The 17,049-nt window shown below is 40.4% G+C and overlaps 1 protein-coding gene across 4 annotated transcripts in view; it reads left to right on the top strand.

Moving 5' to 3' along the window:
- Positions 1-17,049, top strand: part of Mcm9 (minichromosome maintenance 9 homologous recombination repair factor) — a 93,692-nt gene that overhangs the window by 34,233 nt on the left and 42,410 nt on the right. The window contains exon 1 of one of the 4 annotated variants that reach the window (XM_011243206.2): positions 14,657-15,197. The exons of the other annotated variants lie outside the window; for them this stretch is intronic. Within the exon in view, the coding sequence (XP_011241508.1) occupies positions 15,170-15,197 (28 nt within the window). The 5' untranslated portion in view covers positions 14,657-15,169. Of the gene's footprint in view, positions 1-14,656; positions 15,198-17,049 lie in introns of those variants that run through there. 4 annotated transcript variants of the gene reach the window in all.

The following is a 17,049-nucleotide window of genomic DNA, read 5'->3' as shown; positions in this document are numbered from 1 at the left end:
CTTTTTCCTTATAAATGAAACTACTAAACTATTCAATAAAATCCGGAGTGAAAATTATGTCTTAGTATTAATCTGCAAGTGAAGTTTCTGCTAGTGTGCAGAATTTAATTAATCTTCCTTGGACAGGTTGAGACTCAACTGGATTGCTGTGGATGATCTGTCCTTGTCCGAAGACCTTTAGTTATCATGAAGCAGGGCCTTCCATGTTTAAGGAGATTAAAGTGGGGAGAGAGCCACTTTTATTGTCAGTACGCTGGGCAATCGGTGTCCATCAGTTCAGTCACCATTGTTTTTGTGCATCAGAGTAAAAGTCACACTGTGGTAGTAGGCAAGATGACCATGGCTGGTAAATAATACACGTAGCTCTTATTAACCCTAGTTTTACATGATGTTAGCCAAGATAAAGGAAGCAGTGAGGTTGTAATATGCAGTTATGGCAGGCACCCTGGAGATTCCAACTGACTTATCAATGTGCTCTTATGTGCTTTTTACATGCTTCTTGCTGTTAGACCAGAAGTGTGTTATAAACTATAGAAGACTCATTTCTAGTGGATGTACATACACACACACACACACACACAAGCATGTATGTATCAGGGATTGCTTGTTTGTTTGTTTTTTGTCTCTTGTTTTTTTTTTTTAAGTGCCGTATATAACAGTATTTGGAGGAGGGATCTTCCCATTTTCCAAGCGCTATCTCCAGCACTCTCATCTTGCCCCTCTATGTTATTACTGCTCATCAAAAAATTTTAAGAAAAAACTTGGTCCAATAATTTTTTCACCATGAACAATATTTTTGGAAACCTACCCCTTCCTCCCCAAAAACCCCTTAGAAGCACTGTACCATGTTTCTAAGTAAACTGACAGCTTTAGGAACGATGATGTATACCACGCTGACTCAGTCAGAACAATGTCTAGGTGACTCCCCAGCAGAAAACCATACTATAACTAATGGGTCAAAACGGAGAGGCTCCACAGAAGGATCAGAGACCTCAAATCACTACTTTCTACTTTGGGTACTACCTGAATTTGATTTGTTAGATTTTTAAAAATGAAAACCATGAATGAACTGCCAAGGGCTGTTGTTACAGGCTAAATTGTGTTCACATCAAATTCATATATTGAAGCTTTATCATCTCAAGGAAAGGACAAGAAGGCCATTCACAAGCCAAGGGACTGGCTCTGAGGAAACAAGGCAAAGCTAGCAGCCCTGTAAGGTCTAGGGTCCAGTATGGTGAGGGAATAAATTTCTATTTAAACTTGTCAATGATATTTTGTTAGCTCTAGAAAACACACAAAGTATGTTTTTTCTCTCATAGCAAATTAAAGTTGTTGAGTATTTAAGCATGTTTTATCCTCATATTCCTGAGTTATCACGTGCCTTATGAGCCATGAGATGCAGTGGGGAGGATGCTGTGAGGATGGGGGATGCTATGCACAGCCATTCTCCAGTGCAAGAATCTGCTGACAGTCATCTATGTTGGTTGTTATTGGAGTAGACAAGCAGTGTGTTTCCATGGATCCGAAAATCCTCTGCAGTGGGCTTCTAGGACTGAAACATTTACTTAAATTGAGGTTTCACAGAGACCAATGAAAACACAAGTTAAATTCAGTAGAATTTAAATGGGCTGGGGAAAATTTCCCGGGAGCTGGGAGTGAAATGGAGTCTCAGTCCTGCCTGCCACAAAAGGTAACATAGAAACAGTGGAGTAACTTTTACAAAGTCCACAGCATGGAATGGAGGTCAGAGGATGCTCTGGTGTAGTAGGCCTTCTTCCTCCTGTTTGTGGGTGCTGGGGGTGGAACCCAGGCTGGCTGAGAGAGAGAGAGAGAGAGAGAGAGAGGGGGGGGGCCTTCTCCCTCTGAGCCATTCCCAGACCCCTAAGCTTGCTCCTGTTGCACTTTTCTCATATTATTTTACACAGTCACTGTGTTGTCTAGGAAGGTCATTTGTATTATTACTCCCGTCTTTAGAAACAAAACTGGGCAAAAGTGTTGCTTTTCTGTTTGCTGGTGTTGCTTTTGCTGTTTTCTGTTTGTTTTTGTTTTGCAGTGTTAAGAATTGAATCCAGGTTCTCACATATTAGGTAGGCAAGTTACATCCCAAGCCAGGCACACTGAACTGTGATCTTTATTAGCATAAAGTCCCCCCCTTTTTTACACTAACAGAACATCAAAACTTGGTGACTTGTTTTAAACATTATTTTCCCTATAAAACTGTCAAATGTGCAGATTTGCTGGAGTGATTTTTCCAGATATTTCTAACTGAAATCTTAGTGATTTTAATTTGTTGCATATATACAGAAAGCATCTATTATGTTAAATCTCTGTGCTGAGTGCTAACATAAAGATAAAATAGATAAAGTGTATAAAGAGCTTGTGGCCCAGTAGCAAAGGTAGCTTATATGATCAAAAGTACAACTGAAAGAGAAGGATTTAAGCTCCATTTTAACCAGCGACATTAAAATGAGCAAAAGAAATTGTCTTTACTCTTTGTAAAGAACGTTTAAATAGCAACACAATACACTAGAATGGTTAGAAGGGTAAGGCATTACCACCCAGCATAGCAACTGAGGGCTGCTACTTAGGAACTGGTTACATTCACTGTTGTCATAGTTACAACTCTGTCTTCACCATAGCAGGTAACATATAAAGTATTCCTTATGTATAGAAAACTAGAGACATAAAATTTCCTTGGGGGATAAGCATAGGCCAGCCAGCACTGTGTTAATGACTTCATTAATGAATCCCTAAAGAACAAAACTGTGAACGTGGATGGCCAAGGCGGTGCCAGAGATGGGGCTTGATCCAGCCAGAGCAAAGCCAGAATCTCCCCATGGAGGCCTTTCAGACAGACAGACAGCCCTGAAAGTGGGGGAAGGATAGAGCCGCTCATCCTACCCTGAATCCTTAGATATTTTAGAACTGATGCCAAATTAAAAAGCCCATCCCCTGTCTTTTCATGAGTTTCACTTAAAGGTAATTATATTTTTTAAGTGTGTGTGTATACATAAAATTCAGCACGTGTAAGAGGACAACCAGAAAGGGCTCCTCTCCCTGTCCAGCCTGGGTCCTGGAGACCACTTTTAGGTGGTCAGGCTTGCCTGGCCAGCCCTTTGCCCAGTGAGCCCACTGGCCAGACCTTTAGATTCCCTAAGGCTTCCATGTGTTACAGTGTACATTTTCCTCATCGTGTGCTCCATAGCATTAATGAATGCTTTACAGTTTTGATGTCCATTCCAATCTACCAGTCCATTAAAATTTTGTTAAAGATGCCAGCTATATATCTAATACCTATGTGTAGCTGAACTACTGAGAAATGCCCGTCAGATCACTACAATTCTGCTTGCTGACCCAGCATAGTTATGTGAATGTTGAAATGTCTTATTGTTATTGAAGTGTTTTAACCAGTACATTCATGGAAATGTCTAAAAATTATTCTGTGTTTCCTAGTTCTGATTTCTTAAGCGTTCCTCCTCCTTTGAAAGCAGGTCCTTCTAACCTCTTTAGCTCAGTCTTCCTTGCAACATGTCTTCTTTCGTTTTTACATTTCTTTGCCTCTCCCATTCATCAGAGGTTTTCCTCTTTACCTGTTAGTAGGAGGTGGGGAGCGAAGTGATGAATACAGAACTCAGATCTTTAAAACATCTCTAGGCTAGACCACTGCTTGTACAAAGTCATTGCTAAACAAAGCAGCTTTTTCTAGTTGGTTGCTATAGAGACAAATGACATTAAATGGAGTCAGATTTGGCATGGTCTAAGCAAGTAGGCTTTGTAAGGCTGGGGCCTTTTAGAGACAGAAACTAGGAAGGATATGAAGGGGACCAGTTTCACAAATGAGCTGACAGGTAATTAATTGGTAGATGTTGTCCAAGCATCCTTACGTACAATTATATAGTATTTTTTTTAAAAAAAACAGCTTAACTCATAGCATATTCTCACATTTAAGGTATCTAACTTAATAGCTTACTAAGGATATTCAGGATCATGCAATCATCACCACAACTTTAGAGTATTTTCATCATCTCATGAAGGTACTTTGAGGCCTGCCATGATAGCTTACACCTGTCATCCCAGCACCAGAAGACTAAGGCAGGAATGAACGTAATGCCAGCCTGATCTACATAGAGAGTTCCAGGCTGACGAAAGCAACATGTAAGCTCTGTCTTGTAAATAAAATATAAATACACGTATATGTGGATGTAGAATATGTGAATATATATCTTTCTACTCTTTAACTACCACTCCCAGTGTTGCATCTGTAGATTTGTCTTTCCTGAACAGCATCTTTCAAACATGTCTTTGATATTTTCATCCACAGTATAGCACTTATTAACACTTAATTTGTTTTTGTTACCCAATAACTTTGTACTTTCTGGATCGAACTCATGTCCTTCCCTGTCAGTTGATGACGTGTGAGTTGCTTCCACCTTTGTCTATTATGTATACTACTGCTAGGAATATTTGTGTGCAGAACTTTTGCATATGGCTGTTTTCATTTCTCTACATTTGTGCTTAGGGATAAACCTGGACACAAATGGTAAGTAACTCCCTTTGAGGAGCCACCAGATTGTTTACAAAAATATCTGCACCTTTTACCATTTCTATTAGACACAAGTGTTCCAAATTCTCATTACCTCTACACTTGTTATTATGTGTTCTTGAGGAGTCTGGAGACATGGCTTAGCAGTTACAAGTACTAACTGCTCTATTAGAGGGCTTAAGTTCAGTTCCCAGCCCCACCCACGGCAGTTCACAGCCCTCTAGAACTCCAGTCCCAAGTGATGCAACAAAACCCTCCTAGGGTCTCTATGGGCATCAGGCACATGCCTGGTGCACAGGCATATGTGCTTGTAGACCACTAATAACATAATAAAAGGTGTAAAATATAGTTTTGACTGTAGCCATGTGATCTATAAAGTATATTTCATTGAGATTTTGCTTTGCATTTCCTCAGTAGCTAAAGCTGTTGTTATGTTTCATTTACATGTTGGACATTTCTATATCTTCTGAGGAGGCTATTTTCAGATCTTTTCCCATTTTCAGTTGGCTCATTTTCTTTTTAGTTTGGAGTTGTGCTCTTTCCATCATTGAAGTCAAGTCTTTTCAATACATGGATTTAAATTTCTGTGAGTTGGTATTTTTGGTGGTGTCTTTTCCAGAATAAACCTGTGTGTGTGTGTGTGTGTGTGTGTATTAACTGTTTTATCTGCTTTAGGTTTTTGTTTTGGCTTGTGCTTGTAATTTCTCAAAATTATTACCATTCCAAGATCAAAGATTTACAATGTTTTTTTTTTTTTTCCCTACTTCTTGTTAGAAATGGTGGTGGCTCAGGGCACCCCAAGACCAATATCTCAGCACAAATATTTATTTACCCCACAGGGACAAAGGGCAGGGGGATAAGAAAAAAATGACAGGAAGTAGAGGACAAGGCAGAAGAGAAAAGGAAGAGGGGAGAGGCAGGAAGGAATATTTGGCCTGAGGGACTGCCTCTGGATAGAGAGGAGAGGGCATTGGTGATTTATAACAGGCAAATCCCATGTTAGGTTGAGGTGTTTGATTTTAATTAGGCAGGTTAATTAGGTGAACCAAAGGGGCCTTTGATTGCAAGACTTTGATAGCTGGGCCTTGGTAGTCTGTCTTTGGAAGAGGAAGTGGCCAAAGGTAAGATAGGCCCTGGTGGCTAGTTTAGGACTGTAATTTAGCAGGGTTTTTTGCTTGCTTGCTTTTTAGCAAGTCAGAGGGAGAAAGGCAAGGACTGCTGGGGTTATGTTTGCCAAGCTTAGGCTGGCTAGAGTCCCTTCACTTGTATGTAGTTTTAGCACTTTACAATTATGTCTTTGATTTCACTTTGAATTATTTTTGTATGCTATGCGAAGCATGAAATCCAAAATCATTTTTTGCAAGGGGGTGTCCAGTATTCAAGTGCATCTATTAAAAACATTTCCCTAGTCACTTGGCTTAGATATTTTTTCTTTTAGATTTTATTTCTGTGTCCGTGTGAGTATGTGCCATGCGTGTGCACATGGAGGGCAGAAGAGGGTTCCGGGTCCTCGGCAACTGGAATTCATTAGACGCTTGATGGTGGTGGTGGGAACCAAACTCAGATTCTCTGGAAAACCAGCAAGCACTCATAAACATTGTCGTACCTCTCCAGCTGCGTTAGTTTAGAATTTTTATAAAAAGTAAATTTGCTGTCAATGTTTTGGTTTCTTTCTGGACGGTTCTACTGCTGACCTGTTGTCACGTGGTCGTCCGGTTCCTTTACCTTGCAGTTTTGAAGTGAGGAATGGAAGTCTTTCCATTTGTTCTCTAGTTTTCAGCTTGACTCCCTGGGGTCCTTAAGTTTTCCTGTGGGTCTTAAGGATATTTTGTCAGTGCCGCACAGAAGCCACTTTGAATGGAGATAAAGATGAAATTGAACCTGTACTTATTTTTTAGGTTTTAAATTTTTTTAATTGTGTGTGTTTGTCTGTGTGGTTTTGTGCATCTGGGAAGAGACACCCAGAGAGCCCAGAGGTGTCAAGGTTGCTGGAACTGAACTGTTACAGGTGGTTGTAAGCTGACTGATGTGGTTTCGGGGAGGTAAACTCGGACCCTTCCTTTTAAAAAAGCTGGGTGTACTCTAACCCCTCCCCCCATTTCTCCAGCCCCACTTTGAGGGTATTACGTTGTAACAATGTTGTCTTCTAGTCAGCAAATTTGGGGATTTGAATCATCTAATCACTTTACATTTTTTTCAGCAGTACTTTGTAGACTTTAAAGTCTTAAGTTCTATTTTGTCTTGTTGGATTCATTTCTGCTTTTGGGGGCTGTAATAATGGAAGTATTTTCTTAATGTGAATAATATAAGAATGGCTACTCTTTCTCTTCTTTAATTAATTTGAAATGTTTTAATATAGCATATTTAGCTCATATTTTTTTTTCATCTCACCCAACTCCTTCTAGATCTATGGGGAAGTGGAAACGTGTCATCAAACAGAAAAGGTCGAGCAGATTAAGAAACCCCAGCGATTCTCATAACTGAGAATGGTAGGCGTTTGAATCTGCTCCCGACCTGGTTCCTGTCCTAGAACATGTGACCACTACACCCCACTACGAGAACCAGGGCAACTGGTCCTGTAGCAAGTAGCCCAGAGTTCTCTATGCTAATGATGTATCTAGATGGGCCCCAAGGCTTTGGCCAATCAGCTTCCCTTCCCAGACAGTCCTTCCTGCAAAAGGTGTTTAATCTCTGGCCCACCCTGAGTAAGTTGTATGCATCCATTTTAAAAGATGAATAAATAGTTTGGACAAGCAACCACCATGGAGGGAAGCCTTCCTTACTGAGCTGCGCTTGCTCTCTACCTAAGTCTCCTGCAGAAGGCCCCTCCAAGTTCCTAGTACTCACCCTGAGCTAAGCCAGACACACACACCCCCAGGCAACCAGCCCTGGGCTCATCACCAGTATTCCCAACTCCTTGCAATTCCCAGTGGTGTCTGGGTGTCTAGGATATTGGGATCCACAGCCCCTGGCTATGTGTTTCTCACAGGCTGCTCCCCCCCCCCCCCCAATCTTAGGCTGCGTTCCAGCTCCCAGAGCGGTGTGTGGGCGGTGTGCGGGCTCGTTGAGCATAGGCAAAGATGAGATGTAACCTAGTGCCCCTGCTTTTCATCTGCGCCAGCAGTGTTCACACATGCGGCTCCACATAGATCCTCCTTGCTTCCCTACCCACACAACTTCATTGACTCTCCCTCAAAAACAAAGCAAAACAAACCCAATAAAACCAAACAAAAGGACCAAAATGGAACACGAAATACACTGAAGAAAAGAACCCCCTTCCGGTGCTGGAATTTTGTGTGGTTTAAACCTGTGTAGGTCTTCTATGTGCTGTCATGGTCTCTGTGGGTTTATATATGTACCATTCCTGATGTTTCGTTCATTCAATCAAGGACTGCTTCCTTGAAGTCATCTACCACTTCTGGCTCCTACGCACTTTCTGCCTCCTTTTCCACATAGATCCCGGAACCTTGACAGGAGAAGCTTAACACACACTCCACATTTAGGATAGAGGGTCCAAAGCCTCACTCTTCACATGTTGTCAAGTTGTGGGTCTGTTGCTAATTATCGTCTTCCGCAAGAAGCTTCTGTGATGGGGGTTGAGTGATGCATGGATCTATGGTACAGCAAGATGTCCTTAAGAGTCATCTTACTATGTCCCTTTAGCAGAGTAGTAGTAGTAGGTTTCCCCTTGGCACCCAGGACCTAGAGGGTCAGATATGGGTGCCATCTCACAGAGTGGCCCTTAAATCCAATCAAAAATAAGTTGGGTACTTCCATAATACTTGGACCAATACTGGACTAGGATATCATGCAGGCGGATCACGGGATTTGTACCTGGCTGATACTGATGACTATTTCTCCACTCCAGTAGCGTCCTTTACTCTACCCTCCCATTCTTCTCCCCCATTTAATTCTCCTACTATCATTTCTCCTTTATCCCTTTATAACACACCTCTTTTCCTTTCATAGACCCCCCACTTCCCCCATGACCCTGTAATATAACTACCTAACCCCTGGTTATTTGGATTGACACACATATATCTAAAGCTTAAAAGCTAACATCCAGATATAATAGAAAAGATGCAGTATGTGTCCTTTTGGATATGGATTACCTCATTCATCTTTTACCTGCATATATTATAATTTCATGTTTCTTAACAGTGGAATAATATTCAATTATATAAATGCACCACATTATTCTTTCATCTATTGATGGACATCTAAGCAATTTCCAACTTGTAGCTTTTATGAACAGAGCAGCAATCAGCGTTGAAGATGTAATAGGATGTACAGTCCTTTTGGTATATGGCCAGCATTGGTATAACTAGATCTTTAGGTAGATTTAGTCCCATCTTCCTGAGGAACTGCCAGCCTGATTTCCATAGTGTCTATGCCAGTTTGCACATGCTCCAGCAATGTCCCCTTTCTAAAACTCCTTGCCAGCCAGAGCTGTAATTTGTTAGTTGATCTTGGCTATTCTGACTGGTATAAGGTGAGATCTCAGGATGGTTTTAATTTGCATTTTCTTGATGGCTAAGGTTATTGAACATTTTAAAAAGTGTTTCTCAGTCAGCCATTTGTGGTTTCTCTTTTGAGAAAACTATTTAGTTCTTCGCCAAATTTTTATTGAGTTATTTATTTTCTTAAAGCTCAGGATTTTTTGGTTCTTTATATGTTCTACATATGTATAAGGTCTAGATATAGGCCTTCTATAATTGATAGGGTTTTTTTTTCCACATTGTGTAGGCTGCTGCTTTGCTTGAATGGTAGTATCCTTTGATATACAGAACATTTAGTTTTACAAGGCCACACATTTTGTTGATACTAATGCCTGTGCTATTGGTGATTTGTCTGTTCCAAGTAGTTCAAACCTATTCCCCACTTTTGATTCAAGGTCCTTGATCCATTTGTACTTAAATCTTGTGCAAGTGGTAGATAACAATCTATTTACATTCTTCCACATGCAGCTATTCAGTTTGGCCAGTTTCTTGAAAATGCTGTCTTTTTTACAATGTATATTTTTGGCTCCTTTGTAAGAATCAGGTGTAGAATTATGTCTGGATTTTCAATTGTATACCATTGATCAATGTGTCTATTTTAATGGCAATCCCATGCTGTGTTTAGTACCATAGCTTTGTGTTCAACCAATAGCACAGGCGTTAGTATCAACAATATGTGTAGCCTTGTAAAACTAAAATGCTTCTGCATATCAAAGGACACCACCATTCAAGCAAAGCAGCAGCCTACACAACGTGAAATCTGGGATGATGACACCTCCAGCCGTCCTTTTCTTATTCAGGATTGTTTTAGCTATCCTATTTTTGTGTATGATTTCCATATTAAGTTGAGTATTATGTTTCAATTTCTCAGAAGAATTGTGTTGGAGTTTTCATGAGGATTGGACTGAGTTTGTAAATTGCTTTTGGTAGAATGGCCATTTTCATTATTAATCTTACTGATCTATGAGATGGAAGATCTTAACACCTTCTGATATCTCTTCAATTTCTTTCTCCAAAGACTTGAAGTTTTTAATCATTCAGTCCTTTCACTTGCTTGATTTAGAGTTGCTTGAATATATTTTATATTATTTGAGACTATTTGATTTCTTCCTCAGTTGCTTTTCATTTGTATATTAAATGGTTACTGAGTTTTGTGAGTCAATTTTCTATCCAACTACTTTGATGCAAGTGTGTATCAGCTGTAGGGTTTCCCAGTGGGTTTGAGGGAAGGGGCAGTCACTTATATATGCTATAATATCATCTGAAAATAAAGATACATTGACTTTTTTCTTTCCAGTTTGTATCTCCCTGATATCCTTCAGTTGTCTTATTACTCTAGCTAAAACTTCAAATATACTGTTAAGTAGGTACTGAGAGAGTAGACAATCTTGTATTGCCCCTGATTTTAGTGGAATTGCTTTGAGTTTCTCTCCAGTTAATTTGATGCTGACTATGGGCTTGCTACAAACTGCCTTTGTTTGTTTAGGAATGTCCCTCTATCCCTAATCTCTCCAGGACTTCTATCATGAAGGGGTGTTGGATTTTTATCACAGGCCTTTTCTGCATCTAATGAGATGATCATGTTGGGGGTTTTTTCTTTCAGTTTGTTTGTAGACACAAACCTTTTGTTCTAGAGCTTTCTGATGTGCTGTTTTGAGTATGAGATGTCTCCAGGTACTTAGTGCTATGAACTTTCATTCATTGTAGCACAGCTTTCACCGTGTCCCATAGGTTGGGTATGTTGTGTAACTATTTTCATTCAATCTTAGAAAGTCTTTAATTTCTTTATTTCTGTCTTAACAAACTTTTCATTCAGGAGAGAGTTTCCATGAGTTCATAGGCTTACTGTTGTTTCTGGCTGACAGAACACAGGGGATTATTTCTGTTTTCTTTTATCTTTTTGAGACTTGCTTTATGTCTGAGGATGTGGCCAGTTTGGGAGCAAGTCCCATGAGGTGCAGGGAAGAAGGTATATTCTTTTATGTTTGGGTGAAGTGTTCTAAAAATATGTTAGGTCCATTTGGTTTATAACATCTATTAACTCTAGCATTTATTTCTCTGTTTACTTTCTGTCTAGATGACCTGTTCATTGGTGAGAGTGGGGGTAGTGAAATTTCCCACTCTCGGTGTATGATTTAAGCTGTAATCATGTTCCTTTTATAAATATGGGTGCCATTGTGATTAGGGCATAGAGGTTAAGAATTGAAATGTCATTTTGGTGGATTTTTCCTTTGGTGACTATATAGTGGCCTTCCCAATCTCTTGTATTTTGTTTTGGTTGAAGTCTATCTTGGTAGCTATTACAGTGACTACACTAGCTGGCTTCCTAGGTCCGTTTGCTTGGAGTATCCAATTCTTTACCCTGAGGTGATATTTATCCTTGATGGTGATGTGTGTTTTTGGATGCAGCAAAGAAGGATGAGTCCTGTTTTTGCTTTCATTCTATTATTCTGTGACTTTTTATTAGGGACTGAGACCATTAATATTTAGAGATATCAATGACCAAATAATTGTTGATCTTTTTTTTTAATCTTCTTGTTGGTGGTAATACTGGTGTGTGTGTGTGTGTGTGTGTGTGTGTGTGTGTGTGTGTGTGTGTGTTCCTTCTTTTGACTTTGCTGTTGAGATTAACTATTTCTGCATTTTCATGGTCATAGTTTAACCTCCTTAGGTTGGAAAGTTTTTTTCTAACACGGTCTGTAGGTCTGGCCTGGCAGATAAATATTGTTTAACAGTGGCTTTATGTCATGGAATATCTTATTTTCTTCATCTGTAGTGATTGAAATTTTTGCTGGGTACAGTACTGTGGGCTGACATATCTGGTCTCTTAGAGTCTGCAGCACATCTGTCCAGGCCCTCTGGCTTGTAAGAGTCTCCATTGAGAAGTCAGGGTCATTCACTTTTTCTCAACATTGTCTTTGGAAGAACACGTACTCTTAATTTGATTTTTTTTTCTAATTTTATATTTGTCTTTTGGTGGTTTCATGTGTGTCTGTGCAATACACATATGCCTGGTGCCTATGAAGGCCAGACGAGACCATCATAACCCTTGGAACTAGAGGTAGGGATAATGGTGACCTGCCACGTAGGTGCTGAGAATCAAACCTGGATCTTCTGAAAGAGTAGCCAGTGCTCCTAACTACTGACTTTATTTTGATGAAGCTCAGCTTATCATTTTTCTTTCCATGTCATATTTACAAAATCTTTACAGTCACAATTTTCCTCTTTTTTTTTTAGAGTGGTATTAGGAATTCAACAGGATTGAACAAAAAATACAGTACCAATCTAACTATTTCCAGGCACCTTCCTATGCATATGCACATATGTTCTTCCTATCAGCATCCATGTTCTAACCCACATTGCACATCTTGATCTTTTAAGCCCATTGTTGTTACTACAGTTCATTCTTGTTTATGTTCTATAGGTTTTAACATATGTAGGTTTCTGCCGGTACAGCCTTACACCAAATAGCTTTACTCCCCGCTTCCTCTGTGCTCTGCCTATTTATTCCTCCCGCTCTCTACCATTTGACAACCACTGATCTTTTTAGTCTCTCCAGAGTTCTTCAAGAATCTGATACAGCTAGAGTCATACAGTTTGTACTCGTTTTCATCTTCTTTACCTAGCAGGATGCAGTTCAATCCCCTCCGTGTCTTTTCATTGCTTGACCCTCAAGCAACGGTGCTATTCTGTTGCCTGATACATTGTTTACCATTTGCCTTCTGAAGGACAGATTGATGCTTCCAATTCCCAGCAATTCTAAATACCTCTTCTATAAGCAACTGTAAGCCAAATTTTCATGAATATAGGTTTTTGCATCCTTAAGGTAAATACCAGCATCTGACATTGCTGGTTTGCATGGTAAGAGTTTGTTTTTATAAGCTGCCTCCACATTGTCTTCCAATGTAGTTGCAACAATTTTCTCCAGTTCCATCCACAATGAGTTGCTGCTGTTTTGGCATAATTTGGAGTTATCACTTTGTATCAAGTGACTTTGTATTTCAACCACTTAATTGGATTATAATGCTATCTCATAAATTCATATTTGTCTAATTATTTGCTATATTGAATATCTTATTTGTCAATCTGTGTATCTTTATTAATGAGGTATATATCCAGGTATTTTATCTAGTTCTTTTTGTTGTTTTATTTTGTACATACCTCACTATATAGTCCTGGCTACCCAGGAACTTTTTATATAAACCACAAACCTTGAACTCAAGAGATCTGCTTACTTCTGCCTCCCAAGTGCTGAGATTTAAGGTATATGCCTTCACACCAGCCCTATAATTTTAAATCTTAAGATTCACATATTACTGTATCCTAGTTTTATGGTTTCATGTTTTATATTTAAATCTATACATTTTGAGTTAGTCTTTGTAAATACTATAAGGTTGAGCTGGAGAGATGGCTCAGTGGTTAAGAGCACCAACTGCTCTTCTGAAGGTCCTGAGTTCAAGTCCCAGCAACCACATGGTGGCTCACAACCTTCCATAATGAGACTCAATGCCCTCTTCTGGAGCATCTGAAGACAGCTACAGTGTGCTTAAATATAATAATAAGTAAATCTTTAGGCCAGAGCGAGTGGGATCGACCAGAGCAAGCAGAAGTTCTGAATTCAAATTCCCAGCAACCACATGATAGCTCACAACCATCAGTACAGCTACAGTGTACTCATATATACATTATATATGAATATATCTTTTTTTAAAAGCTGTAAGGTCTATACCTAGATACTTAGATTACTTGTTTTACATGCAGATGTTCAGTTGTTCCAACACCACTTATTGAAAAGACTATTCTTTGTTTCATTGTATTATCTTTGATACTTTATGAAAAATCAATAGATTATTTATATGGGCTTTCTGTTCTCTTCCTCTGACCTATACTAATTTTGCATTGATTTTCCCTTCCTTCTTTTCTTCTTTCTTTCTTTCTTTCTTTCTTTCTTTCTTTCTTTCTTTCTTTCTTTTTTTCTTTCTTTCATTCTTAAGACAGGGTCTGTCTTTGTAGGTCTGGCTATCCTGGAACTCTGTACATCAATGTGGTTCTCAACTTTCTTAATGCTGTAGCCCATTAATACTTGTTAACCAACCATAACTTTATTTTGTTGCTACTCCATAACTGAAAATTTTTGCTACTGTTAAGAATTGTAATGTAAATATATGATAAACAGGATATATGATATGTGACCCCCAAAGGGGTCTTAGCCCACAGGTTGAGAATCACTGCCCTATGTAGACCAGGCTGGCTTCTAACTCAAAAGAAATCTACCTGTGCCTGCCTTCCAAAGCTGGGATTACAGGCGCCTTTGGGTTAAATGCGTCCAGCCCAGGGCTTGGCTGCTGGGCAAGGCGGGACATGGGAAGTCTGACTGCTCAGACCCCACGCAGCTGTGCGGTGGGTGTCAGGCTGTGAGAAGCCGCAGGACCCCACTCCAGGGGTGGGGGAGGCACAGTCTGGGATCTCCACGGAACCAGCTGGAGTTGGCTTGGGGGTCCCTGGGCCAGCATAGAGGCTGGGAACAACACAGACGCAGCTGGATATTGCGAGAAAGAGCTGAGAACGGAGTGTGGTCTCGGGCGGGGGGGGGGGGGGGGGGGGGGGCTGAAGGGTAAAAGGTAGGAGAGCACTCCCACTGGTTACCACGGGGCGAGAGCACCACTTATGGGTTAAAAATGGGGTCCCACGTCAGGCCCATGGCTCAGGCCACTTGGCGAGACAGGACGCGGGACGTCTGAGTGCATCACAGACTGTGCTTTCCCCACGCCCCGGAGCGCAGGACCCTGCTCCAGGGATGGGGAAGGCACAGTCTAGGGTCCCCACAGAACTGCTGTAATTGGCTCCGGGTTCCCAGGCCTGCAGGGAGGTGGGGGTGGGGGACAACAGGTTCTAGCTCTTGGACACCACAGACTCTGATGGATGACTGAAAGAGCTGAGAATGGAGCAGGGCAGGGGAAAGGGCTCTGGCTAGGTCCCAGAGGGAGTAGAGTCTTAGGCTTGCTCATTGGGCGGCTTGTCTTGGCTGGCGGCCATGGCTGAGAACGCCGAGAGACCTCCCACAGGAGATTAGAAGTGCAGTTAGTAGGGGAAGACCTGCTTCTTTGCTCCAGCACAGCGGATCCTGATGAGAAGAGACAGTCCATGGTTTAAAGGTGTTTATTGTAGAAAGGCAGAGAGAGGGAGAGAGTAGGGAAGTAGAGACTGGCCATGGCCACGTGGGGGGGGGGGGGGGAGAAGGGGGAAAGGGAAAGTAGAGAGAGGGGGAACAAGGGAACGACTGGTGAGTGCCAGAAAGTAAGAGAGTGAGGAGGGGGCTAGCAGCTTCTTTTATAGTGGGTTGGGCCTACCTGGCTGTTGCCAGGTAACCATGGGGGTGGAGTTCACAGCCTATGTGACTGAAGGCCAGGAAACTATGGAGCTGGGGCCTCCTATCAGGAGCCTTGTGACTGGGAGCATGTGGCAAACTACCTTCCGTCCCTTGCAGATTAATCTGTTGGGTCTCCAGTGTTTAAACCTAGCTCGATCAGGAACCAGGCTGCCTTTCACGGTCCCACAGGCGCACGCACTATGTCCTGCTAATTTTGCATTCTCCACTGGTCTTTCACTCTTTTCCCTTTCCTGTCTTATGACAATAGCTAGTTCTCCTTAAAGGCACTGATGGTAAGGGACAAGCAAAGCTTCAAGCCTCTCTCCATTGTCTCTCTCCATGTTACTTGTAGGGCTTTGTTTTTTAAGATGGTCTTTATTGAGCTAAGGAATTTCTTTCTATTTCAAGTTTTCTAGGAGTTTGTTGTTGTTTGTTTGTTTGTTTGTTTGTTTAAATAATGAATGGCTGTTGGATTGAAAACTGCTGTTGTTATATCTATTGGTTTGCTCATGTGATTTTTATGTCTTCAGTGAACTGTTGATGGGATTTATGCATCAACTTATTTTGTAATGTTGAAGCATCCTTGCATATGTGAGAGATATCTCTCTGGGTGACGATATAAAATGATTGTTTATACCTTGACTTTGTGTGCCAGTATTTTGTTGAGGATTTGGGCATCTTTATTTATAAGAGAAAATGACCTATACTTTTCCTGTATGGATTTGTCTGGTTTTATATATATATATATATATGAAATAAGGCCGGCCTCAGCACTAGCTAAGCAGTATTCTTTCTGTCTTCACCTTTTGGGAAAGATAGTAGAGGACTCACACAGCGGCTTCTTTACGTGTTTAGTAAGGTGCACCATTTGATCCTGAGCTTCCTTTTTGGGAATGTTGTTAATTTGTGATGAAAGACTGTTAGTAGGTATTGATCATGCAGACTGTCTCTATACATTTAGGTAGATTGTATCTTTAAAGATTCCTTTAAAGGAATTGGTTCATTTCATTCAGGTTATCAAATCTGTGGGTATAGAATTACCCATAATCCCTCTGTATTGTTCTTTTATGTCCATGTGATACGTCTCCCCTCCCCCTTTCCTTCTTAGTTATTCTGAGGTTTAAAAATGTTATTGATATTTTTCCCCTAAGAACCAGCTTCTGGTTTTGCTTTTTCTCTTTTGATTTCATGTTTCCAATTTCACTAATTTCTTTGCTGATTTATATTTATGCTTACTTTGGATATGGTATAGCTCATGTTTTGGTTTTCTAACATGGAAGCTTAGGTAATTTTTCCTCCTAACCATGATCAGTATCTTAAGTGTCCCTCTAAAGTATTGCTTGTACTATCCTGCAAGGTTTTGTTTGGTTTTTGTTTTTGTTTCTTTTTTGTTTTGTTTTGTAAGCTGTCTTTTCATTTCCATTTAGTTTAAATGATTTTTAATTTCTCTTGAGAATTTGTCATTGAACCACGTGGTTTAGAATATGCCTGCTTTCACAGTACTCCTTGACATAACTGCTTAATGGGCAGTGCTTATGGTAACATTCTCCATTGTTTCTTAGATTTGTATTTCTCTGCTTCTCTATTTGTTCAGTGGTATTAAAGCAGTTGTTCCAAATCCTGTTGGATAATTTCAA

Source organism: Mus musculus, chromosome 10, assembly GCF_000001635.26.
Source record: "Mus musculus strain C57BL/6J chromosome 10, GRCm38.p6 C57BL/6J".
Taxonomy (NCBI): Eukaryota; Metazoa; Chordata; class Mammalia; order Rodentia; family Muridae; genus Mus; species Mus musculus.
This window is presented reverse-complemented; position numbering and strand designations above follow the sequence as displayed.